We start from the raw sequence: 25,681 nt of genomic DNA, 5'->3' as shown, positions 1-25,681 counted from the left end.
AGTGAGAGTCAGAGTTAGTCTCAAAATATGCAAGAGCCAGCATGGTGTAGCTGTTAAGAGTAGCAGATTAGGATGGGGGAGGGGGAGACTCAAATTCAAATCCCCACTCAATCATGGGCTAATTACTCTCTCTCAGCCTAGCCAACCTCACAGGGTTTGTTGTGGGGGGTCTGCTTTCTTGGGCAAGAATTTTAAAATTACCCACCTCGGTTTCCATATGAGTCACAGTTCTAAATGGGCCTCCTGCTAAGAAGCGAGCAGCAGCTCATGAAGAAATGCAAAGGGAAGTCTTATTTATTTATTTATTATTTGATTTATATCCCACCCTTCCTCCCAGCAGGAGCCCAGTCTTCTCTGAGGACAGCCCACATTGCCATGTGTCTGTGGGAGTGATTGGATGAGCCAATCTAGATATGCACAGATTACTTGGTCTTAGTGGAAGCCACTTGTGAATGAGTCTTTTGTATTAAATAGACCCTTCAGCTGTTTTTCATGGTGCTGGCCCAGCTCTACTATTAGACAGAGTGAAGCAGCTGTTCAGTCAGCTGAGTTTCAAAGTCATGATCAGTGGCAGAGGAGAAATTCAATTCAGTTCACATTTAAAGGCAACACTGCCTAATTTGCACTTTCTGGCACAATACATGAACGAAACACAGCCATCCTTCCAAATTCACACTTCTCAGAATTTTGCAATGTATTTCTCCAGTTATACAATGTGTACAAAAATGCACATACTTAGGTAAAGTGTTCATAGAAATGTATACATTCATGAAAATAAAGTACAAAAATGCTTTTCATTAGGGAAAATTGCTTTGCAAAAATGTGTAGATGAAGCAAAATTCCTTGCAAACATGTGCATATTTATTGTAATTGCATTTTTACTCGCAAGGAGAGGCACTTGTGGGACCTTCTGCCTCAGGTGCCAAAAGAACTCGTATAGCGTTGGATACTATGCAGAGTACCTTCATTTGGAAGGGGTAGTCTGCCATTTGCTGCTTGATTTCAGGCAGCAAAATGTGTTGGGCTGGCCCAGAATTCTCCATATAATAGGAGTTTCTACATGGCAGTGGTTCAGAGACCAGTGTGACTTAGGAATGCCCCAGCTCAGATCTTGCTTCTGCCATGAACTCACAAGGTAAAATCTCCTCTTAGTCTTTGTCTCCAGTACTGAGAGAATACCACTTTATGTGTTGACCTGTTTTATATGATTAGCATACGTGCAGTGTTTTGAACACTTGATGTTTTGTTCTTTGCAAACTGCTTAGAAGCCTGTTTTGGCATAAAAGTAGCATATAAACTAATAATAACACTTTAAAAGCAAGGGTGGAGAACCTTTTCCAGTCCAAGGGCTACATTCCCTCATGGGGGCCACATGACAGTGATGCGTGGGGCTAGAAGCAAAAGTGGGTGGGGCAACAGGTATAAAGTCTTAGCTTTGTATAGTAAACATCAGAGGTTTCTACATATAGCCACACACACACACCACACACATCTCTCCATGTTACCGTTCAAGGACATATTCCAGCTAGGCAAAAACACTCAATTAGGGTGCAGAATAGGGTGGTTGAGGGGTCTAGCCTGGGGATAGGGAATGTGCACTGAGAAGGGGTGTGACATAGGCAGAGCCCTGAGAACCAGATAAAGAAACCTGGAGGGCCACATTCAGCCCCAGGCCTCGGAAACCCCACCCCTTCTCTAAAGCAGGGATGGGGAACCCTGTGGCTCTCCAGATGTCACTGGACTACAACTCCCATCATCCCTGACCATTGGCCATGGTGGTTGGAGCTACTGGGCACTGGAGTTCAGCAGCATCCGAAGCGCCATAGGTTCTCTACATCTGCTGTAAAGCATTCATATAAATGAGAGATATTCTTATATGGGGAAAGTATTTCTTATTCCAGAAAACAAGGCTGAGGCAGAACTGAGGCAGCTACCTGAGTTCTGTACCTGGACCCTGAGGCAGCTCAAGATCTCAGTGCCGATCTGGCAAATACATTCATGCCCTGCTGTTGGGCTTCCCGTAGGTTTCTGGTTGGCCACAGTGAGAACAGGATGTTGGACTACATAGGCCATTGGCCTGATCCAGCAGCCAGGTTCTTATGCAGAGCGTTGAAGTTCCACTTCCTAACCACTGGAAATCCTACTTGGTTCCCTTGGCTTCCGAAACATTATCCGGTATCTCCCACATTTGCCAACCTAACATTGGAGCCATAAGGGTTAGAAACTTGATTTGTGTCAACAACTTCAAGGTATTTCTAAAAAATAATTTAGTTCAGACAAAAATGTTAGGGTGCTCTGTACTTAGTACATAGCCCCCTAACTTTAGAATATCCTTGTTATCTTGTGACGTCTGCCAACATGTCGGGCAATAGCCTGATGGACTTGTCTGCTGTTCTGTTTCATTGTGGTGTTATATTCAACATGTAGTATCTTTAGTATTTTTGGTGGAACACTTTAACTTTAAAAGGATGGTGGCCACCATATAATTGCAGACAGAATGGAAGTATTAATGGAAGCAGAAAAACAAGCCTGAGTGGTGAATGGAAGAATAGTATTCTGAATTAAATTTCTTGGGGTGGTGTTCCATGCCATTTCTACTCAAAGTAGATGCATTGAAGTTAATAAACATGCCTAATTTAGGTTCATTTATTTCTATGAGTCTCCTCTGAGTAGGACTTAGTTGAATAAACTCTTAGGGCTTTGTTCTTTGCAAGTCCACATTCAAGCATGCTTAGGACAAATTGGTCATTTAAGGACACTGTTATGGACATGGCCTGCCATTTAGCTCATTCTCCTGTAAACAACCCTAAAGTTGTAAAAGCCAGACAGTCATTGCATTGATTACCAGGAATTCCATCTTCCTGATGCTGATTTTAGACCAAGTGACTGCCTAAATGGGTCCAAAGTTAGAAACATAATAACTTCACTAAGCTTTCTGGTAATTCGTGGTAATCATTACATTGAAACAATTGCAATTTTGCATTTTTGGAAGGATGTTTGTTATACACATCCATATGTTTTAAAATGCATGTCCCTTGATTCCCAGAATCTCGGCCCAATTCACAGACAAAGTTAGTGACCCACATAGGCAACTACTCAGAACACATGACAGAAGTGGATGCAATTCCGAGCTTGGAAAAGTTACTTTTTTGAACTACAACTCCCATCAGCCCAATCCAGTGGTCATGCTGGCATAGAGAAAGTAGAGAAAAGTTTTTCACCCTCTCTCATAACACTAGAACTCGGGACATCTAATGAAGCTGAATGTTGGAAGATTCCACCCAGAAAAAACAAAGTACTCTTCACAAAGTGCAAAGTTAAACCATGGAATCCACTTCCAGAAGAGGCAGTGATGGCCGCCAACTTGGATGACTTTAAAAGATGATTAGACAAATTCATGGAGGAAAAGGCTATCAACAGCTGCTAGACATGATGGTTATGTTCTACCTCCATTGTTGGAGACAGTATGCCTCTGAATTCTAGTTGCTGGGGTAGAGTGCTGTTGCGCTCAGGTCCTGCTTTCAGGTTTCCCATAGGCATCTGGCTGGCCAGTATGAGAACAGCATGTTGGATTAGAAGGGCCATTGGCCTGATCCAGCAGGCTCGTCTTATGTTAACCCACAGCATAGCTGGAGTTCCACACAGCTATCTGCATGAACAGCTTCTCATTGGAACAGAGATCCAAAGGGACCTGCTGACTCCTACGAGGGTTGCTAATTGTTGTAGAAGTCAGTAGCTCCTTTTGGAGCTAGTCACCTAGGAAATAGATCCCCCTGATGAAGAGCTAATTAGGGTGTGCAAAGAATTCCCCCCAATTTCATCATTCAGTTTCATTGTTAAAGACTTCATTCATTTCATTACTAATTAATATAAATCCAATTTGTTTCATCATTTATTTGTTAAACTTACTTTTGGTTCATTGCTCCCATCCACCCTTGTTTTGGTGATTTGTTTCAACATATCAGGCCAAGGCATTTTGTGTAACAGAAGATCCCATGAACAAAAGTTGCCTCTACCTGAATTTTATTTTATTTTTTGCTTGCACCTTGGGTTTCACACCTTGTGCTGCTGTCACAATTACTGTCTACGGCTAGGCAATCTCTTATGCCAAGGACAGAAAAAAAGAAAACACCATATCTATATAGCTATATATAATATGCACTAATAAATAATGATTGCATTCTGCTGAGATAAATGTCTGGATAGCTACCTCTTCAAATTTCCAACCCTCCCATTAGGCAGAGCCAGGCAGCAGACACTGTGGGATGGTGAGTGGTAACAAGATACTTTTAAAGTTTATTATTACAATGTTCCTGAGGGACCGCTTATGCCCATATGTACCTGCCTGTGATTTAAAATCATCTGGCTCTGGTGTCCTCTGGGATGTGAGACTGGCAGGCACACAGGAGAGAGCCTTTTCAGCCATGGACCCCAGGCTTTGGAATGCCCTACCCAAAGAAGCCCGTTCTGCAGCCTCCCTGATGGCATTCCAGAGGCTTCTGAAAACCATCTTGTTCTGTAGAGCCTTTGGGAGGGACTGAAGGCTAAGCCTGAAATGATTTTATTTTTCTCCCTTTCCAGTTTGATTTCTTTAGTTGCCTTTTAATATCACTCCCCTTGAATTGTTAACTTATTTTATGTATTTTTCTCTATTTTAGTGTCTTTTGTATTATAATTTACTGTGTACGATGGCATTGTAAACCACCCTGAGTGCCCCACTGTAGGGCAGAAGGGCAGGACTGAAATATTTTAAAGAAATAAAAATAAATTATATCCCACCTTTCCTTCAAGGAGCTCAAGGTGGTACACATGATCCTTCCTATCTCCATCTTATCCTCACAACAACCCGGTGAGGCACATTACATTAGGCAGAGAGACAGTGAGTGTCTGAAAGTCACCCAGTGAGCTTCATGGATGAATTGGGATTTGAACTTGGTTGCCCCAATTTGGGTCCAACACCTAATCACTGCACCACATTGGCTCTGAGTTGTTAAGAGGACTGAACTGTGCATACCATCTGGCCTGGCCTGCAGCTATTGTTGGACTCCACACACACACACGGCCCAAGAGATATAGCTGGTGTAGCCAATGGTCAGGGATGACGGGCTTTGTAGTCCAGCAACACCTGGGGGCCATAGGTTCCCATCACTGCCAAAAGCTAACCAGTGTCGACGTAAGATTCAAGTCAAAGTAAGATCCAACAGTCTGTTCAGGGTATGGTCTGAAGGCACATGAAACCACTATAATAGGGCCCCGCTTACACGGCGGGTTCCATTCCGGACCCCCGCTGTAAAGCGGAAATCGCCGTAAAACAGAACCCCATTGACTTTAATGGGGCGTGTCGCGTGAAAATGCAGCAAAATGCCGCAACAGTGGCAAAATCAGCTTTAAAAGAGGGGAGGAAAGCCGCCGCATTAGCGGAACACTGGTAAGCAGAGTGCTGGTAAGCGGGGCCCTACTGTACCTTGCTGAAGCGAAGCAGGCCTGGATCTGGTCGCTGCCTAGATGGGAGACGGCCTGGGAACAAAGCTTGGAAGATTACTTTTAAAAAGAAATAAATTACAATTACTGTTACATGGTCCCAAACAGGAATAAATTACCATTGCAATTATTCTGAAATGAACTGATTACTTTACCATTACTCAAAAGTAATCACTACAATTACAGTTAAGTTGCTTTAAAAAAAAACACCTAGAGTGCCTACAAGGGGCTGGCCTTGGCTGCTGCACATCTAAGTAACCTAAAACTACTTTTTACTGCCCTGGGCTCCTGCTGGGAGGAAGGGTGGTACATAAATCAAATAATAAATATTAAATAAATAAAACATTAAAAATAAACACACACACACAGAGGTAGCAGAATAATTCTTTTCATCCATAGCAGTGGTGGTGTCTCCACAGGTAAAGGAGGCAGGAATGGAGAGGCCACCACTCAGATGTTTGCACATCAAACCCACACACACTCAGCCAGCAAGCATAATCTCTCTTACTCAACCACCTCCCAGACCTTGCCCTGCACTGCACCAACTAAGGCACACCCACCCAAGCAAACATTTGAAACAGGGTGCCAAAAAGTTAAAACACTGCAAATGCAGCAAAGTAGTCAGGGAGGGCGGCGGACAGTATATTAACACACACACACGTCGTCGTCTCTCAACTCCGCAGTTCATCTCCATTCCGTGACTTTATCTCCATTCCGCTACTGCCTCCTTCTCCTTCATCCACATCTTTGCCCTCTGGCTCCTTTCTCCCTCCACTCCATTCTTGTCCACCACCATCCATTTTTTAAACAATTGTTTTCTCCAGTCCATCTCCATCTTGCTCTCCACCTCCTCCCTTGTCACCTCATAAACACCCATAGAGCATGAGGGAAGAGCGACACTGCACAGAAGCCCAGTTTGAGGCACATGATTTTCATTGATGAATCAGAGGAGCAGAAGACTTCCCCTGCTCTCCGCCCTCAGTAATACCCAAAAGTAATGCTGGAAAGTAATTTAGAGTAATTACAATTACTCCTTAAAAGTAAAAAAATACTCCTTGTTCTATTACAATCAAAATGTAAAGAAATTACCAACTCATTCCTCAAAAAAATGATTAGTTTTTGTCATTGATTACTTTCAAAGTCTGCCTGGGAACCACATGTATGCTGCTTTGAGTTCCTTCTTGATGAAAGACAGGCGGCATATAAATACGAGGAAAATAAGTCAATAAATTTTATTCATGAAATAGATGACCACCATTTTGCCCTTCACCTCAGCAGCAAAATGGCTTGGGTCAGCCCTACCATCCCTTCTTTCAGAGGATGGTTCAAGTCTGTGACAGAGAAGCTCTCTCATGCCTATATTCGAACCCCAGCTGGCTCGGTTTTCTCTATGCCTTTGGCTGGTAAGAGTTGCAAGTCCCATCTTTACCAAATGCCAAATTTCATTCTAATTTCCATCCCTCCCTCCATGAGAATATGACATTTACTTTCAAAGTTAACGGTAACAAGGCTCAATAACATGGACATAACAGAAGATGTCTAATATTTCTCTCCTGGTAGAGATTTTAAGTGGCCTATCAGCACTACATATGGGGCCTGAGAAAAATGACATGTAACAGGTGCAACTTCCACCACTGCAGCCTGATTTTTTCTCATATACTTTTCTCACAGCCTTAAAAGCTCTACGTGGGGCTGCCTCTGAAAAGTGTTTGGAAACTTCAGTTGTTGCAACGAGCTGCAGCCAGAATGTTAACTGCTGCTGGTTACAGGGATCATACAACTCCCCTGCAGCAACAGCTCCACTGGCTGCCAGTCTATTTCCGGACACAATTCAAAGTGCTGGGTTATGACCTATAAAGCCCTATACGGCTTAGGTCCAGGGTATCTGTCAGACCGTATCTCCCTATATGAACCTGCCCGGGCCCTGAGATCTTCAGGAGAGACCCTTGTTGCAATCCCAACACCTTCACAAGTGCGACTGGTGGGGACACGAGACAGGGCCTTTTCAGTGGCTGCCCCTAGGCTCTGGAACTCCCTCCCTAGGGAGGCAAGAATGGCCTCCTCTGTGCAGTCCTTCCGCCGACAGCTAAAGACTTTTTTCTTCCGGCAGGCCTTTGGAACTGAAGGCTTTAAGGGTAGTGATTGAAGAGGGTGCTGTATGTTATTGTTTTACTTGTATGCTCTTAAACTGGGTTGCAGTATTTTAAGTGTATGGCTAATTGGTTTTAACATCTTAATAGTTTAATTGTTTTAATGCTAATTTTTATATGTTTATATGTTTTATATGTTCTTAATGATATGTTCTTACTTTTTTCAGGAAGCCGCCTTGAGTTCCAGTTTGGAAAAAGGGCGGAGTATAAATAATAATAATAATAATAATAATAATAATAAAAAGACTAAGGACATAGCCATACAGTTCTTTCTTTTACATATATTTTCTTTGTTTTTCTGGTGCTGCTTTCACTTAGCAACGTGCTTGCTACTAGCCACAATGGCTATGTTTTACCTCCTATTGGAGATTGCATGCCTCTGTATACCAGTTGCTGGGAATCTGGGGAGGGTGGCATGTTGCACTCAGGTCCTGCTTGTGGGTTTTCCATGGGCATCTAACTGGCCACTGTGAGAATAGAATGCTAGACTAGATGGCCGCTGGCCTGATCCAGCAGGGCTCTTCTGTCGTTTTTTAAGGGTCTGTCCATGGAAGGGGGCTTTCCCTTCCCCTTCTCTCCCAAGCAACCCGATTCCCTGAAAAGACTCCCCTGAAGATCATGGGCTGTGATGTGATGAGGGACAAGTGGGAGATCACAGAAAATCAGCAGGAAGTATCTTCTGTGAACAGGAGCTCTGCTCAGTCAATGCCTTTGTCTGATTTTACGTTACATTACCTTCCCCTCAGCAATTGAAGCAGTGTTGCCACTGAAGTGTGTTTGGACGTTTCAGTTAATGAAGGATGCAAAGCCCCCACCCTGTGTCAAGATAAGCATTGTTTGATGGGAAAGTGGGGCACAATTTTAACTAATTAATAATAAAAGATGGCTGCAGGCTGCCAAGAAGCTATACACAGCAGTATTGACACAATTCAGAGTTGCAAATGGTCTAGGACTTGCATACCATTTGGAACATCTCTTCCCATTCAGTTGTTGATTTAATAGCATGAAGCATGCCCCTTTCTGCTGCAGCCCTAAGTTTGGCTCATTCCTTCTCCTGCAGCTTTCCATAAAAAGAAGGTAAATTAAATAATTGTGTAATCTAAGTGTGCATGTTGGCGTGAGATCCAATGGTGGTTCAACTACCCCATCCAAAAGGGCAGGAAGATGGATGAACCATCTTGTGTTCCTGTTTTTCCTGGATGAATTTTTGTCCCACTTCAAACAGGGGACCAGAGCAATTTTGGAGCCTTTGGATCCCAGCTGTTTCCCAGTTCTCTCCTGGCACATCACCTTTGTAGCCCTATCAATGTTGGGCCAAGGCACTGGAGGCTTCAGCAGCAGCAGGGAGAGAATTCAATATTGGATCTCCTCCTCCAATGTTAAGAGTAGGATATCTGATCTATCCTATGGCTCCTGGGAAGCCATCTCAGGGGCCACCACATTGCACCAATAGCAAATTTTGGATATTTTTAGAAGTAGGTTTTAATTGTAAATGCTAGCAGGAGTTTACACAATGCTGTAACAAGTTGATTCTGAAGCACTTCTGATGCTTCTGCAAGAGGGTTGGCGCATTGGAAAAATTTATTTGGATTTTGTTTCAGAGTCCTGGGCAACATTTTCAAGTGAGCTGAAAAACATCATTTCCATGAGTATAAAATGCCACTGCCTACAGACTATAAAGTATTGCAATTTTATTTTTAAAAATGAGAAAATCAAATTTTAGAATAGCTTAAAATTTGAGTATACGAGAGGTAGCCATAGTACCCTCCAGATGTTGTCATTCCCTCCCCTACAACTCTCATATGACCAGTGGTCAGGGATGATGGGAGATGTAATCCAACATCTGGAGCATGTTAGCTACCCTTGTGTACATAACCATCACCATTGAAAGCAACTTTAATAAAGATGCCACCTTATTTATTTTAAAGATCTGTACCACAATGACCATGAATACCAGTTATATTCCCAGTATCCGCACATAGGACAGTATTCCACCTTATGCCCTTACCAAGCCATTTTCACAAGACTTATAAGAATACCATCTATATTGTTGATGGTTACAGATCATTGCTATGATTGGCATGAAAAGATGCAGGGGAAAACGCAGAATAGGGGTGGAGTCTGAGTCACTATAACTTCCAAGAAATGAATGGCAGGTTCAGAACAACTCTATTTCAGTAATGCCCCCCCCCACTGTTTCATATATTCAGTTCCTGTCTGTTTTGATCATGACTTTGATTTTTTTTTTTAAGAGTTTCAGTGGGATCACTAAGATGGCAGAATAAGGTAAGGGAAGCTTACCATCTTCCCAATATATGTATGTAAAACATTTGAGTAATTGGAAAAAGCACTACATAACCTAGTCAAAGTTAGGCACTATGAGGGTTGTGTAATTTCAATGGGAGTGACTTAATCAACAGGACTTTATAATAGTTAACTTTGGGTTGGACCACGGATACAATGGGCAATATTCAATGTCGCACAAGTAGACATCCATTCACATAATGGGACTTCCCCTTCCTTTCCTGCCCCCTACAGCCCTGTCCACCCATCAAACCAGCTCTAGAGGGCTTTTGGGTGGTGCACAGGAAACTGGAGAGGGGGAAAGGAGGAGAGTCCTGTTCTGCTCATGGAAGCCCATTCTACTCGTGGATGGACACAAATAGGTATTACCCACTATAGTATCTCATAATTCCTATGTAGATTTCTTGCCATTCACTGAATATTTGACAATCACTTTCATACTTTCTCCCACACAGAGATATTTCCGTGCAAATGTATCTATATTATCTCTAACAAAGCATACTCTTAAAGACTAGCAAACAGAAGCCCAGACAAAAGAGCACAAATCATCAATGTCTGAAAGAACTGTCAGGGTAGCCTCTCTCTCAACTTCCCTAGTACTACTTAAGTGCCCTGTCATTTGGCAGAAGAGAAGCCCACGCCAGGAACCTTGTGCCATCAACTCGTGTGGCCTGAGAGAACACTAGTCTAAATCTTGTACCATTTGTTTTAGTATTTTAGAAGTGTAAACCACCTTGGGTGCATTGGCAGAAGGTGGAATATAAAAGTAATAAATTAGTAGTAGTATATATTTCAGGTATTTATGTACCACTTACTATTCAGAATTTCAAAGTGGTGTACACAAATATTAAAAAAGAAGCATACAAAGTCTAAGAACAATTAAAATTCATAATAAAAACAGAAAACGTCTTGGTCATAATTTCTAGCTTGCCTTCTAGAAACAAAAATTCATCATGCACTCAAAATTTCAAAGCCTACTTTAAGATTTTTGAAAGACTGACTCAAGTTTTCAGGGCCATCAGCTGTGATTTGCCATTCACTCAGTCCTTGTACAATGTACTGAAATTATGCCCATGGCATTATGTAGTTAAATTGGCTATACAGTAGTTGGCTTTTTATATACTTTCAACATGATGCCAGTGAAGAAGCTGATCGTTCCAGGAATTCTTCCATGTTGATTGTGTTGGGTTTCTTTAAATGGTCAACTACAACACCATACACCTTTCTGTTGCAATACAACAGAATACTATACAATTTATCCAGCTTTTGTGTATACGTTACTTACTATACAAACTATTTTTCCCCACAAGCCAAAAAGAAGTCAAGTGATAGATAGCAATACATATTTATTAGTGGAGATGTTGTATACAGAAAAGTCTGTGCATTACCGCTAGCTTTATTTGTAGTTGTTTTAAAAAGTAACAAGAATGTGACAGGATTTGAGAGTATTTCAGTCTTTATTTCAAAATGCTGAGAATTTGAAAGATAAACAAAATGATGTTTCAAACTAGCAGCTTAGTAACTACGGCCAAAGAGGGTATAGAACTTGGCAGGGTTCTTGCCACAGACACATTTTGCTCCATTCTGTAGCTTGCACAGTGGTTTGAAGGGGATGCAAAGACTTTTTGCTCCCATGGATGGAGCACCAGGCTCCAGATCTTGATCTCTGAAACAGAAAGATTTCCTTTAATTACCAAATAATATAAATGGTAACAACTCACTGCTGTGGGAAGTCAAAATACTTTTGAACCAAAGGAATGAACGCCATCCAAAGAGCCATAAAAGTTAAGGGAGCTACATGGATTTGCAAGAGAGATTTACAAAGACAAAAAGTGGAACACTGACAAAATGAGGGGCAGTCTATTGTCCCACAATTAATAATTAATGCCACAGGACTATCAAAGGACCAAGAACCAAGGAGGCTCTTGGGACCTTAGTGCAGATTGCACCAAACGTCCAAGGATCATGATTGTTCTTCCACAGGTCTAGGACAAAGCTGCTTCCCTCTTCTAGACAGATCACACACCTCGGTTTGTTGATTCTTTAGTGTGGGCCCCGTTATCCTGTAACACCTACAGCAAGGACTAATTCCCATTTTTATCTAAACTTTTAATAAATAAGAACATAAGAAGAGCCTGCTGGATCAGGCCAGTGGCCCATCTAGCCCAGCATCCTGTTCTCACAGTGGCCAACCAGGTGCCTGGGGGAAGCCCGCAAGCAGGACCCAAGTGCAAGAACACTCTCCCCTCCTGAGGCTTCCGGCAACTGGTTTTCAGAAGCATGCTGCCTCTGACTAGGCTGGCAGAGCACAGCCATCATGGCTAGTAGCCATTGATAGCCCTGTCCTCCATGAATTTGTCTAATCTTCTTTTAAAGCCATCCAAGCTGGTGGCCATTACTGCGTCTTGTGGGAGCAAATTCCATAGTTTAACAATGCGCTGAGTAAAGAAGTACTTCCTTTTGTCTGTCCTGAATCTTCCAACACTCAGCTTCTTTGAATGTCCACAAGTTCTAGTACTACGAGAGAGGGAGAAAAACTTTTCTATCCACTTTCTCAATGCCATGCATAATTTTATACACTTCTATCATGTCTCCTCTGACCCGTCTTTTCTCTAAACTAAAAAGCCCCAAATGCTGCAACCTTTCCTCATAAGGGAGTCACTCCATCCCCTTGATCATTCTGGTTGCCCTCTTCTGAACCTTTTCCAACTCTATAATATCCTTTTTGAGATGAGGCGACCAGAACTGCACACAGTATTCCAAATGCGGGTGCACCATAGATTTATACAATGGCATTATGATATCAGCTGTTTTATTTTCAATACCTTTCCTAATTATCGCTAGCATGGAATTTGCCTTTTTCACAGCTGCCGCACACTGGGTCAACATTTTCATCGTGCTGTCCACTACAACCCCGAGGTCTCTCTCCTGGTCGGTCACCGCCAGTTCAGACCCCATGAGCGTATATGTGAAATTAAGATTTTTTGCTCCAATATGCATAATTTTACACTTGTTTATATTGAATTGCATTTGCCATTTTTCCACCCATTCACTCAGTTTGGAGAGGTCTTTTTGGAGCTCTTCGCAATCCCTTTTTGTTTTAACAACCCTGAACAATTTAGTATCGTCAGCAAACTTGACCACTTCACTGCTCACTCCTAATTCTTGGTCATTAATGAACAAGTACAAAAGTACAGGTCCCAATACCGATCCTTGAGGGACTCCACTTTCTACAACCCTCCATTGGGAGAACTGTCCATTTATTCCTACTCTCTGCTTTCTGCTTCTTAACCAATTCCTTATCCACAAGAGGACCTCTCCTCTTCTTCCCTGACTGCTAAGCTTCCTCAGAAGTCTTTGGTGAGGTACCTTGTCAAAAGCTTTTTGAAAGTCTAAATACACTATGTCCACTGGATCACCTCTATCTATATGCTTGTTGACACTCTCAAAGAATTCTAATAGGTTACTGAGACAGGACTTTCCCTTGCAGAAGCCATGCTGGCTCTGCTTCAGCAAGGCTTGTTCTTCTATGTGTTTAGTTAATCTAGCTTTAATTATACTTTCTACCAGTTTTCCAGGGACAAAAGTTAAGCTAACTGGCCTGTAATTTCCGGGATCCCCTCTGGATCCCTTTTTGAAGATTGGTGTTACATTTGCCACTTTCCAGTCCTCAGGCACGGAGAACGACCCGAGGGATAAGTTACATATTTTAGTTAGCAGATCAGCAATTTCACATTTGAGTTCTTTGAGAACTCTCGGGTGGATACCATCTGGGTCCGGTGATTTGTCAGTTTTTATATTGTCCATTAAGCCTAGAACTTCCTCTCTCGTTACCACTATTTGCCTCAGTTTCTCAGAATCCCTTCCTGCAAATGTTAGTTCAGGTTCAGGGATCTGCCCTATATCTTCCACTGTGAAGACAGATGCAAAAAATTCATTTAGCTTCTCTGCAATCTCCTTATCATTCTTTAGTACACCTTTGACTCTCTTATCATCCAAGGGTCCAATCGCCTCCCTAGATGGTCTCCTGCTTTGAATGTATTTATAGAATTTTTTGTTGTTGGTTTTTATGTTCTTAGCAATGTGCTCCTCAAATTCTTTTTTAGCATCCCTTATTCTTGCATTTCTTTTGCCAGAGTTTGTGTTCCTTTTTATTTTCTTCATTCGGACAAGACTTCCATTTTCTGAAGGAAGACTTTTTGCCTCTAAGAGCTTCCTTGACTTTGCTTGTTAACCATGCTGGCATCTTCTTGGCCCTGGCGGTACCTTTTCTGATCTGCGGTATGCACTCCAGTTGAGCTTCTAATATAGTGTTTTTAAACAACTTCCAAGCATTTTCGAGTGATGTGACCCTCTGGACTTTGTTTTTCAGCTTTCGTTTTACCAATCCCCTCATTTTTGAGATGTTTTCCTGTTTTGAAGTCAAATGTGACTGTGTTGGATTTTCTTGGCAATTGGCCACTTACATGTATGTTGAATTTAATAGCACTATAGTCACTGCTCCCAATCGTTTCCACAACACTTACATCTCGCACCAGGTCCCGGTCCCCACTGAGGATTAAGTCCAGGGTTGCCGTCCCTCTGGTCGGTTCCATGACCAACTGGTCTAGGGAATAGTCATTTAGAATATCTAGAAATTTTGCTTCTTTGTCATGACTGGAACACATATGCGGCCAGTCTATGTCTGGGTAGTTGAAGTCACCCATTACTACATTTCCTAGTTTGGATGCTTCCTCAATTTCATATCTCATCTCAAGGTCTCCCTGAGCATTTTGATCAGGGGGACGATAGATCGTTCCCAGTATTAAATCCCTCCTGGGGCATGGTATCACCACCCACAACGATTCTGTGGAGGAGTCTGCCTCTTTGGGGGTTTCGAGCTTGCTGGATTCAATGCCTTCTTTCACGTATAGAGCGCCACCGCCACCAATATATCCTTCCCTGTCCTTCCAATATAGTTTATATCCAGGGATAACCATATCCCACTGGTTTTCTCCATTCCACCAGGTCTCCGTTATGCTCACTATATCAATGCTCTCCTCTAAGACCAAGCACTCCAGTTCTGCCATCTTGGTTCGGAGGCTCCTAGCATTAGCGTACAGACACTTGTAAGCAGTGTCTCTCTTCAAGTGTCTTTGGCACTTGTGGTTTGGCCTGTGGTAATTTTGCCCTTCTGAATTGATATCCTGTGCTCCTGCTCTCACAATGCCTAGTTCGAGGCCGACCCCTTTTAAAATTTTATCATTTCTTTGGTGTTTATCCCAGGGGGGAGGTTTATTCCGAACCTCACCTTCCTCAGCTCCTGTTGGGTTTCCCCCCTCAGTCAGTTTAAAAGCTGCTCTGCTACCTTTTTAATTTTAAGTGCCAGCAGTCTGGTTCCATTCTGTTTCAAGTGGAGCCCGTCCCTTTTGTACAGGCCCGGCTTGTCCCAAAATGTTCCCCAGTGCCTAACAAATCCAAACCCCTCCTCCCGACACCATCGTCTCATCCACGCATTGAGACTACAAAGCTGTGCCTGTCTGGCTGGTCCTACACATGGAACTGGTAGCATTTCAGAGAAAGCCACCTTGGAGGTCCTGGCTTTCAGCATCCTGCCTAGCAACCTAAATTTTGCTTCCAGGACCTCACGGCTGCATTTCCCTATGTCATTGGTGCCAACATGCACCAGGACCACTGTCTCCTCCCCAGCACTGTCTACCAAACTATCTAAATGAGGGGCAATATCCGCAACCTTTGCATCAGGCAGGCAAATCACCTTGCGGTCTGCACGCCCATCACCCCCCCCACTGTCTATGTTCCTAATGATCGAATCGCCCACTACAAGGATCCCTCCACCCCCTGGAGATATATCCTTGGCACGAGAGGATAGCTGCTTATCCCCCAAGGAATGGGTCCCTTCTAAGGGATCGTTTCCCTCTTCCTTGGCTGGATGCTCTCCTTCCCTGAGACCATCGTTCTCCATGATAGCAGGAGAGCTATTATCCTTGGAGTGGGACACAGCTATAGTGTCCCTGAAGGCCTCATCCACACAACTCTCTGCCTCTCTGTTTTTCCTGGTCAGCCACCTTGGCCTCAAGGAAATGGAAGTCATTCCTGGACAGCCAGGAGCTCATTGCACCGAGAGCACACCCACGACTTCTGTCCAACAGGCAGATAGTCATATATGCTGCAGGCAGTGCAAAACACTGGAAAGCCCCCACACCCCTGCTGGCTTCTTACCTGCATAGTTTTGTTTAAGGTTTATTAAGTTAATGGGTTGGAAACTGCGGTTTAGTTGAGGTCAGGGAACAGATGGGCAGAGTGGGGGGCCCTGGCCTCCTCCCCTGCTGCCGAACTCGCTCTGCTGTTTGACGCTTCATCAGCTGGGGGCTCCCTCTAGCTTGTGGAGCAGGCTCCCTTGCTAGGGTGCTCTGAATTTATATGTGTGGCTGGTGCCTCCCAGCTACTGCTGCCAGCCAATGCTGTGTTAATTGAGGCTGATGGCTCAAGTGTCAGCTGGGGCTTAACTCCTTAGGATTATCTCAGGCTTCCTTCCTTTGAAGGCAGGCTTCCTTCCTTAGAGACGGGGGGCTGTTTAAGGACTTTGACTAGTGGTACTACGAAAGGTTAACTAGCGTTTACTTTTTAAAAATTTTATTTGCTGACAAGAACCACTTTTATCTGTGCAAGTTCCCCTGTAGTTTTAAGTGGTGCCTTGCACTCTGGCCTGGACAAACTAGACTAGCTTTTGGCTGCTTTTAATCTAAGCAGGGGGCTGAGACTTCCAGGCAAGTCTTTTTTGTTTTCCCACCTAGAACAGCCTGACCTTTTTTTAACCTAGGGAAACAAAGCTTGTGGTTGTGTTTAAGGAAGGCTAAAGCTGCCCTTTTTAGCAAAGACTGAGCTGACTCTCTCCCTATATGTATTGGTGGAGTTTCCTTTTTCCCCTTCTCTCAAACTGGAGTTTAGCCTTGTTTACAGTGTCCCCTGAAGCTTTCCTGCTAGGGTGGTGTTGAAAACTAGCTTTCTATAGGCTTCCTATCCCTAGGATCTGTCTCCTAAGATGTAGGTTCTTTGACGATTTGGCTCCTAGCTCAGGGGGACCCTGGGCTGCCCTTATTACTTATTACTCTGAGCTGTTTTACTTCAATTAAATAATGAAATAAATGGGTGCTACTTACCCTCTTCTCGCTCTGCTGCTTAACTCACCTTGACGCTTTGTCAGCTGGGGGCTCCCTCTTGCCACAACTTATTGCAAGTTTCAAAAACTTCAGAACACAAGTGTGCATCTCAGTTGGTACATATATGTTGTTCTCTCTCTCTCTCTTTATATATACACATACACTCACCTGGCAGTGGTCTTTTTAATCCAGTCCTCACACTCTATTTCACCACAGAAAGGAATCTGCACTATCTGAAACCAGAAGGGAAAATACACGTATCTGAGTTGACATAATTAGGAAATCTTTATTTCCTTATAGACTGAATAAATTTTGTGTGTCGCAATTTGAAAGGGAAAACAGTCAAGGTGATTCTAACAGAGGTTAGCATGATCATATGTTGTAGCTGCCTTGAAAGAAGTCAGTTTGATGATGGGATTCATGGATCATATGATCTTTATATTTAACAAGGTGTTAGAATTAAAATTTGCTATCCTCGGCCCAAAATTTGTCCATGTGTTAAACAGACTGGCCCCAGTATGCCGCATGTCCCAGAAATAAGGTGAAAGTTAGCAGTCTGCCAGGATTTTTTTAAAGAATCTTCAAATGAAAACAAAAAGTCGCCCCTTAGTGGCAGACCTCAGTAAAACACCACTTAAGAAAGCCAGAGGATTTGAGAAAGGATGTCATTAGAACATTAATTCTGTAAACAATTCACAGAAAAACTGGAAAATTAAAAGAAAATCTTGTCATCCTTATTTGATATTGTTTTATTATACTTTTTTTGTACTTAAATCTGCTAGATTTTTCAAATCTCTCCATGTCCACTCCAAATCCCTAAGATGAGAACCAAAATAAAAAGCTAACCCTTGGAACTTAAAGAAATATATACAATTTTCTAGCAATTACAGACATGCCTACTCAGAAGTAATTCTTTCAGTTCAATGGGACTTACTCTCACATAAAAGTATATAGAATTACAGCCTAAGAGAGTAATTCAAACTCCCTCTGCCCAGGAGGGAGGCCTTGAGGGAGTGGCAGGGCCACCACCTCATCAGCAGGGCAGCTGGGGCAGAAGGTGCGGGGAGGTAGGCAGATTGCTGCACATGCTGTCATCTGACAGCAGCAGATACAACGGATCTTAGGCCAGCTCAACCCAAGCCCAGCCCTGGAAAGCCCTGTCTCCGGGATGCTTTCTGCCACAGGCACTCCTTCCTGCCCATTCAGGTGGAAGGGGGAGCTCTGCACAGGCAATCTGCCTCCCCCTCGCCAGCAACCAGCCAGTCTGGTGGACACCTCCACCAATCAAAACCCCTGCCCCCCACCAAGAGGAAAGGGTTTTTTTTGGATTGCTCTATAAGTCTCCTCACAGTGCAGCATCTCATTATGAAACACTTGTTTCCTATCTATGGATTGGATCTAGATAACGTTAACTGCATTTAGATACCACTGAAACTAAAGTGAAAAGTTGTGTATTTTAGTTTTCATATATTTGTCCAGAATTTAAGAAACACTAGCCTAGATCAAGAGACAAACATGCTTTGCAATGCACACAGAGGTTCTCATCTCAAAAGGGAGACAGGTGCATGTGTAGGGAGCTCACACTCCCAAGGGACTGCGAGACTAGCGCATAAACAAAATGGAGCAACATGCCCTGGTCTGGAGAATAGAAGGAGTAGGCATTATGAGTTCTTGAACTTCAAGTGACATGTTCACATTTCAGTAAAGATGTCCTCTGTATTGTTTGTTTTCCAAGTCATAAAGGTTTTACAGGCATTTGCTGCATTTGAAATTTAACATAAACGAAACGCAGCTTCAGAAGACAGCACATTCAGCACGTAGAAAAGTTAATAATTTCTCATAATTCAGCATCATTTGAGTGATTAAACTTCATTCTGACAAAAGAAACGGATTCAAACTTGAAGTGTACAGTATGACAGCCTACTATCCTTTTTGTAAGTATGAAATTTAAGTATGAAATGTGCACAGCTTGCAGGATCTGGAGTCACTGAGTATTTAACCAGTCCAAAAAAAGAAAAAGCTCGGTCAACTGACTTGCCTGATATTGCTCAACAACCAACAGAGAAATGTATGAGAATTACAAAGTTAACTTATGAAACAACTGCATCCAGTGACCTAAATAATTGTCTTGAACAATGTTGCAGAAATATCAATGTCTCTTGCTCCTCTAATAGCTTTATAATGTGAACACTAGCACTACCAGTTCACAGGAAAGCCCCTTCTCCCTGGAGCATATTCACTGGACTCTGTGCAGTCCTGACACTTGGAAGAAACAGGATGGAAAATGCCTGGCCTTAAAGCCTAATTTATTTTTTGGCAAACAGCAGTAGGATGCCTAAGTTGTATCTGTTTATAGAAGTACCACAGCACAAGCCTATGGTTTTTCCTGAAGGAGGTATATAGAAAAATGACTTATTACTAAATGTTATTAAAAATAGGTCAATGCTACTTCAGAATTATCTGCATGAATGGAACTATACTGTAAAACCAGCAGCCAGGGCATACAACACTGACAATCTGAAATACTTTACTGCAGTTAAGAGTGCTTCATGGCTGTTTCATATCAGTCCCAGTAACCTCTTGTTATCCAACATTTCTGCATGCACTTGATAACCTCTATTTAAACCTGATATAAAGAGTTCCTTGACGCAAACAGTGTGTTCTTTGAACCACCACATCAGTTATATTGTTTGGTAATTATTTTACAGTTATTCGCATTGAAATGATTACAGTATCTGATCCATAATTCAGACGCTATTATTTATTAGGGATAACATGGTCATTTTCTGCTGAAAAAGCTAAGTAGGTGTCACTGACCTAACAGTCTGGGTGGTAGCCTTAGCCTTTCCAAAAGTTTTTAAAGGAAAACTTATGTAACTTTAAAGTTGACAATGAGGACACTGAACTTGTCAGGGATTATCAATACCTTGGCACAGTCATTAACCAAAATGGAGACAATAGTCAAGAAATTAGAAGAAGGCTAGGACTGGGGAGGGCAGCTATGAGAGAACTAGAAAAAGTTCTCAAATGCAAAGATGTATCACTGAACACTAAAGTCAGGATCATTCAGACCATGGTATTCCCAATCTCTATGTATGGATGTGAAAGTTGGACAATGAAAAAAGCAGGTAAGAGAAAAATCAACTCATTTGAAATGTGATGTTTGGAGGAGAGCTTAGCAGATACCATGGACAGAGAAAAAGACCAATAATTGGGTGTTAGAACAAATTAAACCAGAACTATCACTAGAAGCTAAACTGATGAAACTGTGGTTATCATACTTTGGACACATAATGAGAAGACATGATTCACTAGAAAAGACAATAATGCTGGGAAAAACAGGAGTAGAAAAAGAAGACCAAACAAGAGGCAGATTGATTCCATAAAGGAAGCCACAGACCTGAACTTACAAGATTTGAACAGGGTGGTTTATAACAGATGCTGTTGGAGGTCGCTGATTCATAGGGTCACCATAAGTCCTAATCGACTTTTGTTGTGCATATAACAACAAAAGAACTGTAGACTCCACTACATATCATACAATTGCAGGTGTTATTCTCCAATGTTTCTGATCCTCTTGTGGATAAGGAATTGGTTAAGAAACAGAAAGCAGAGAGTAGGAATAAATGGACAGTTCTCCCAATGGAGGGCTGTAGAAATTGGAGTCACTCAAGGATTGGTATTGGGACCTGTACTTTTCAACTTGTTCATTAATGACCTAGAATTAGGAGTGAGCAGTGAAGTGGTCAAGTTTGCTGACGATACTAAATTGTTCAGGGTTGTTAAAACAAAAAAGGGATTGCAAAGAGCTCCAAAAAGACCTCTCCAAACTGAGTGAACGGGCGGGAAAATGGCAAATGCAATTCAATATAAACAAGTGTAAAATTATGCATATTGGAGCAAAAAATCTTAATTTCATATATACGCTTATGGGGTCTGAACTGGCGGTGACCGACCAGGAGAGAGACCTCGGGGTTGTAGTGGACAGCACGATGAAAATGTCGACCCAGTGTGTGGCAGCTGTGAAAAAGACAAATTCCATGCTAGCGATAATTAGGAAAGGTATTGAAAATAAAATAGCCGATATCATAATGCCGTTGTATAAATCTATGGTGCGGCCGCATTTGGAATACTGTGTACAGTTCTGGTCGCCTCATCTCAAAAAGGATATTACAGAGTTGGAAAAGGTTCAGAAGAGGGCAACCAGAATGATCGAGGGGATGGAGTGACTCCCTTATGAGGAAAGGTTGCAGCATTTGGGGCTTTTTAGTTGAGAGAAAAGGCCGGTCAGAGGAGACATGCTAGAAGTATATAAAATTATGCATGGCATTGAGAAAGGGGATAGAGAAAAGTTTTTCTCCCTCTCTCATAATACTAGAACTTGTGGACATTCAAAGAAGGTGAATGTTGGAAGATTCAGGACAGACAAAAGGAAGTACTTCTTTACTCAGCGCATTGTTAACCTATGGAATTTGCTCCCACAAGACGCAGTAATGGCCACCAGCTTGGACGGCTTTAAAAGAAGATTAGACAAATTCATGGAGGACAGGGCTATCAATGGCTACTAGCCATGATGGCTGTGCTCTGCCACCCTAGTCAGAGGCAGCATGCTTCTGAAAACCAGTTGCCGGAATCCTCGGGAGGGGAGAGTGTTCTTGCACTCGGGTCCTGCTTGCGGGCTTCCCCCAGGCACCTGGTTGGCCACTGTGAGAACAGGATGCTGGGCTAGATGGGCCACTGGCCTGATCCAGCAGGCTCTTCCTATGTTCTTATTCAATATTTGGCATATTTTGAGATTCCAGTTATTCTATAAAACCCTTAAAAATTCTGAAATATTTTAGATCAGCAGAAACAACTAATCCTGCAATCCCTGAGCAAGTTTATGTTGCTCAAGTGTGCTTGCGCACACCTTCACTTGCAAAAACAAGCACAACTTGCAGCTTACTCTTGTTTACTTGGAAGGTAGTCACACTATGCTCATTAAGGCTGTAAATGTATGTTCAACTGCAGTCTTGATCATATTCCAAATTTCTTACCTTGCCCGAATCAAGCTCCTTCTGAAACTCTTCCATTGTATTGGTCACCACCATATGACTCTTAAGATCTTCAGCAGCTCTGAGAGAAGAAATTCAGTCAACACCAGCTTTTTTTCTAAAATTGATTATCCACTGAACCAGACCTTTAGAATGCATCTGATGTTATTACATTCCAGTTTTGTTCCACAAATAGGGCCAAGTCTAGATTATGATTATTCTTCACAGTAGTCCTCACACACAATAAACTGGGTTTAGCCAAGTGTCAAAGTGCTGTGCCTGAACAAACCCTATTAATTGTTAGAACAGGCAACCCAGATGCTTTTTTCCTACCAGGTTGTGGAATTAGGTGAGCAAAACAAACCAAAGTTACTTCAGTTATAGAAGTAGGGCTTCAAGGCCTGTCTTACTGGGAGACTTTTCACCAGTCGGGTATTTAATGTAGCTGTTAACAAAAATATTTTGTTTTCCCATAATGTCAATAGACATACTTCTCCAGAAGTGGCAATTCAAACAAATTTTGTCTTAACTGCAAAGAAATTCTAAGAATTCAGATTCTATAATCCTAAATGCTCTTATCATTGAAATCAGTGAAATCTACTTGGGATTGAGCTATCAGCAAAGTGCTCTAGGGATTTATTCATAACATGACAAGCCAGTGTGGTATAATGATTAGCATACTGACCTAGACCTGGGAGACCAGGGTTCAGATCACCACTGAGACATGGAGCTCACTGGGTGACCTTGGGCCAGTCACAGTTTCTTGGCCTATCCTACCTCACAGGGTTGTTGCAAAGATAAAACAGGGAGGGGGAGAACCATGTATATGAATTTCTTGGAGGAAAGGTGGGATATAAATGTGTAATAGGCAAGGATCGAAAGAATTGTGCAACTCATTTCATGTGCCCAAGCTGATTGGGCTTGAGCATATTGGACCTTCCAATGCCACACCTCTTTTGAAACTGAGGGGAGTTTGTGACTATGTTTTATTCACTAGGCACACTCAAGTCCTTATGCAGACCTAAAGTGCTCTTTGGATACCAGTCAGAATACAAATAACAAAAACTCTTGTGATATCTTAGTGTAGCGTAACTGTTCAGGACTACAATCCACTTCAGGAAAAGCTTGATCCTGTTCACATAGAGTTCACAATATGCTCTCTCTAGGTGTCAGGCCATGAAGACTGGTGGAAGAGGAAACTGAAAGTACAAGGGCTGATTTTTGGGATATTCCATTTTAGATGTCAAATGCGTTTTTGTGAATGAAGTTATCATTAGCCAAAAGAAAGGACTATAACTTTATTTTTTCTAGGTTGTCAGGCAGAACAATCTAAAAGAATGGGGGGGGGAGGATAAAAAGGAGACAAATCATTAAAGCCAGAGCTCTGCTGGGCATCCGGCACAAGACAATGACGAGCTGTAAAAAAATTCTCTCCCGTTGTTTCCAATAGGAGGGAAAATACATGTACCAGCTCCAAGTCTGGCGTTTGGAGGTGTTTGGGGGCATCTGCTCCAGCATGCCTCCAATCTGTAGGACATCCCACAGCAAGACCTATTAGAAAACTCTGAGACAGTGCACTAAATCATTGCTTAGGAAGATAGCTCATTTCGCCATGTATACAGTGCAAACCAGGCCGGGGGCGGAATTCTAGTTATGCCCAAACTCAGTTCATTTTGCACAGTGTTTTGCCATGCATTTGGAAACTCATGAAATGACAGTCACATGAATGAACACAGAGTGTAAAAATCAAATCTGTCAGTTAAAAAACAGCTTCCCCCAAGTTTAACCTGTTATAAAGGTTAGTGTGGATTTCCTCCAGAATATGTCTGAGCTGGTTCACTGCTTCATTTTCAGCAAAAGTCAACTTTTCCCCTGTGTCTCGTCTAACAGCTACAAACTGATGGTTTTTCATATCTCGTGGCCCCAGTTCAAGCCTGATTGGAACACCCTAAAAATAAAAATATATGAATGGAGAGTTTTAGATGCCTCTTTGCATTTGTCTACCTTTCTTAAGTAGAACACAAACTATCTAAGGTAAGGGGCTACTCTTGGTTATAGTCAAGAGTCCCAGATTTATACCTGGCCAAAATGTAATATTTTTGCAAATTAGTCTATACTGCAAAATAAAATAAATTAGAATTTAGCTTCGTTTGCATGCCACTTTAAAACAAATCTTTAAACTGTGTTTTAAAGGCAAAGGCACAGTGTGCTTGTACATGCTGTAATCATCACAGATGTTTCATTCCTCTCCTGCTGCTGTCACACTGCCAGGAGCTAAGCCATGGTGTGATATCTGGGTTTGATTCCCCCAAACCAACTGCAAGTAGAAAGCCAAGAACAAACCTTGCTGACAGCTCATGGTTTGCTTGAAGAGAAACAAACTATGTGCCTGGTTCTGGATGCAACACTCAGGCAAACCACGTCGAAGCTCCTGGCAGCACGAGTCGAAAAGATCCGTAGTACTCATGGTTTTAGCAGTGTGTATCACCATGTTTGCATTTAAACCACATTTTAGTTAAACTTTGGTTTAAAATGACATATAAACCAGATTAATGGCATGGATCCAATATGGAAGATTCTTGAAAGTTCTGTTTGTACTACAAAAACTCTAGCTATTACTCTTTCACAGACCAACAGTAAGACAGTGTGAGCAAGCAGATACTGAAAAGTGGAATAGTTTATTACATGGACAATCTTGAAGTAGATGATTTTGTCAGAATTGGAAAATAAATGTATGTTCTTCCCACAATAGCAGATGGCATGTACATAGGGGAAAGCTCATAAGAGGTAAGATCTATTGGCTTGTATTCAACTAACTTCTTGTGCTAGTAAAAGCCAGCTCAAGGATTCCCCCTCCTCCCTCTCCAAATCTGCTCCAGAGGGTTGGAAGAACCCCCAGAACAGCAGGCAGCGGGAGGAGAGGGGAGATCTTTCAGTCAGGCAAGTAGAAATTCTTGTGCTGATGGAATGATCTCCTTAGTGCTACACTGAATACAACCCATTATCTCCAATATATTGATTACTCCCATTTACCTTTTACAAATACTGTTGTTGTTGTTGTTATGTGCCTTCAAGTCGATTACGACTTATGGCGACCCTATGAATCAGCGAGCTCCAAGACATGTACTACCAACCTAGAATTATGTATCTGAGAAAAGCCTGACAATGAGGAATTAATCAAAAGACAGTAGAACTGAATAATATTTACCTTAAGCTCCCAGTGATTGAATTTCCAGCCAGGTGAGTAGTTATCTCTCAAGTCAGCCCGCACATGAATGTTGGCACTGAGTAACTGCTTACGGTATTCATTACACTTGGTCATCAGGGCCTCCTTGTCTTCTTCCAAAAGTGAATTAGTAATGCCACAGGGAATAACAACCACCTGAACAGTGATGCAATAGTTATTAAGTTAGGGACATTAATAAACCTGTTGTCTAAAGGAATCACAATGTGCAGGCACCAAACTGGGGCAGTGTTTTTTAATCCATTATTTTTAAAGTGAGTAAATCCGAAGGGCTGTGGAAAATTACTAAACTACCAAGCATGAAGGAAA

At 42.2% G+C, this 25,681-nt stretch overlaps 1 protein-coding gene across 3 annotated transcripts in view; it reads right to left on the bottom strand.

The window, feature by feature from the left end:
* Positions 1-11,264: 11,264 nt before the first annotated feature.
* EPRS1 (glutamyl-prolyl-tRNA synthetase 1) overlaps positions 11,265-25,681 on the bottom strand; it is a 74,602-nt gene continuing 60,185 nt past the window's right edge. For all 3 annotated transcript variants that reach the window (XM_061625164.1, XM_061625165.1, XM_061625166.1), the window contains 5 exons: positions 25,337-25,510; positions 23,916-24,076; positions 22,132-22,210; positions 17,264-17,328; positions 11,265-11,601 (listed from right to left, as the gene is read on the bottom strand). In XM_061625164.1, coding sequence (XP_061481148.1) covers positions 11,451-11,601; positions 17,264-17,328; positions 22,132-22,210; positions 23,916-24,076; positions 25,337-25,510 — 630 coding nt within the window. In that variant the 3' untranslated portion in view covers positions 11,265-11,450. The remainder of the gene's footprint in view (positions 11,602-17,263; positions 17,329-22,131; positions 22,211-23,915; positions 24,077-25,336; positions 25,511-25,681) is intronic.

Source organism: Rhineura floridana, chromosome 4, assembly GCF_030035675.1.
Source record: "Rhineura floridana isolate rRhiFlo1 chromosome 4, rRhiFlo1.hap2, whole genome shotgun sequence".
Classification (NCBI taxonomy): Eukaryota; Metazoa; Chordata; class Lepidosauria; order Squamata; family Rhineuridae; genus Rhineura; species Rhineura floridana.
This window is presented reverse-complemented; position numbering and strand designations above follow the sequence as displayed.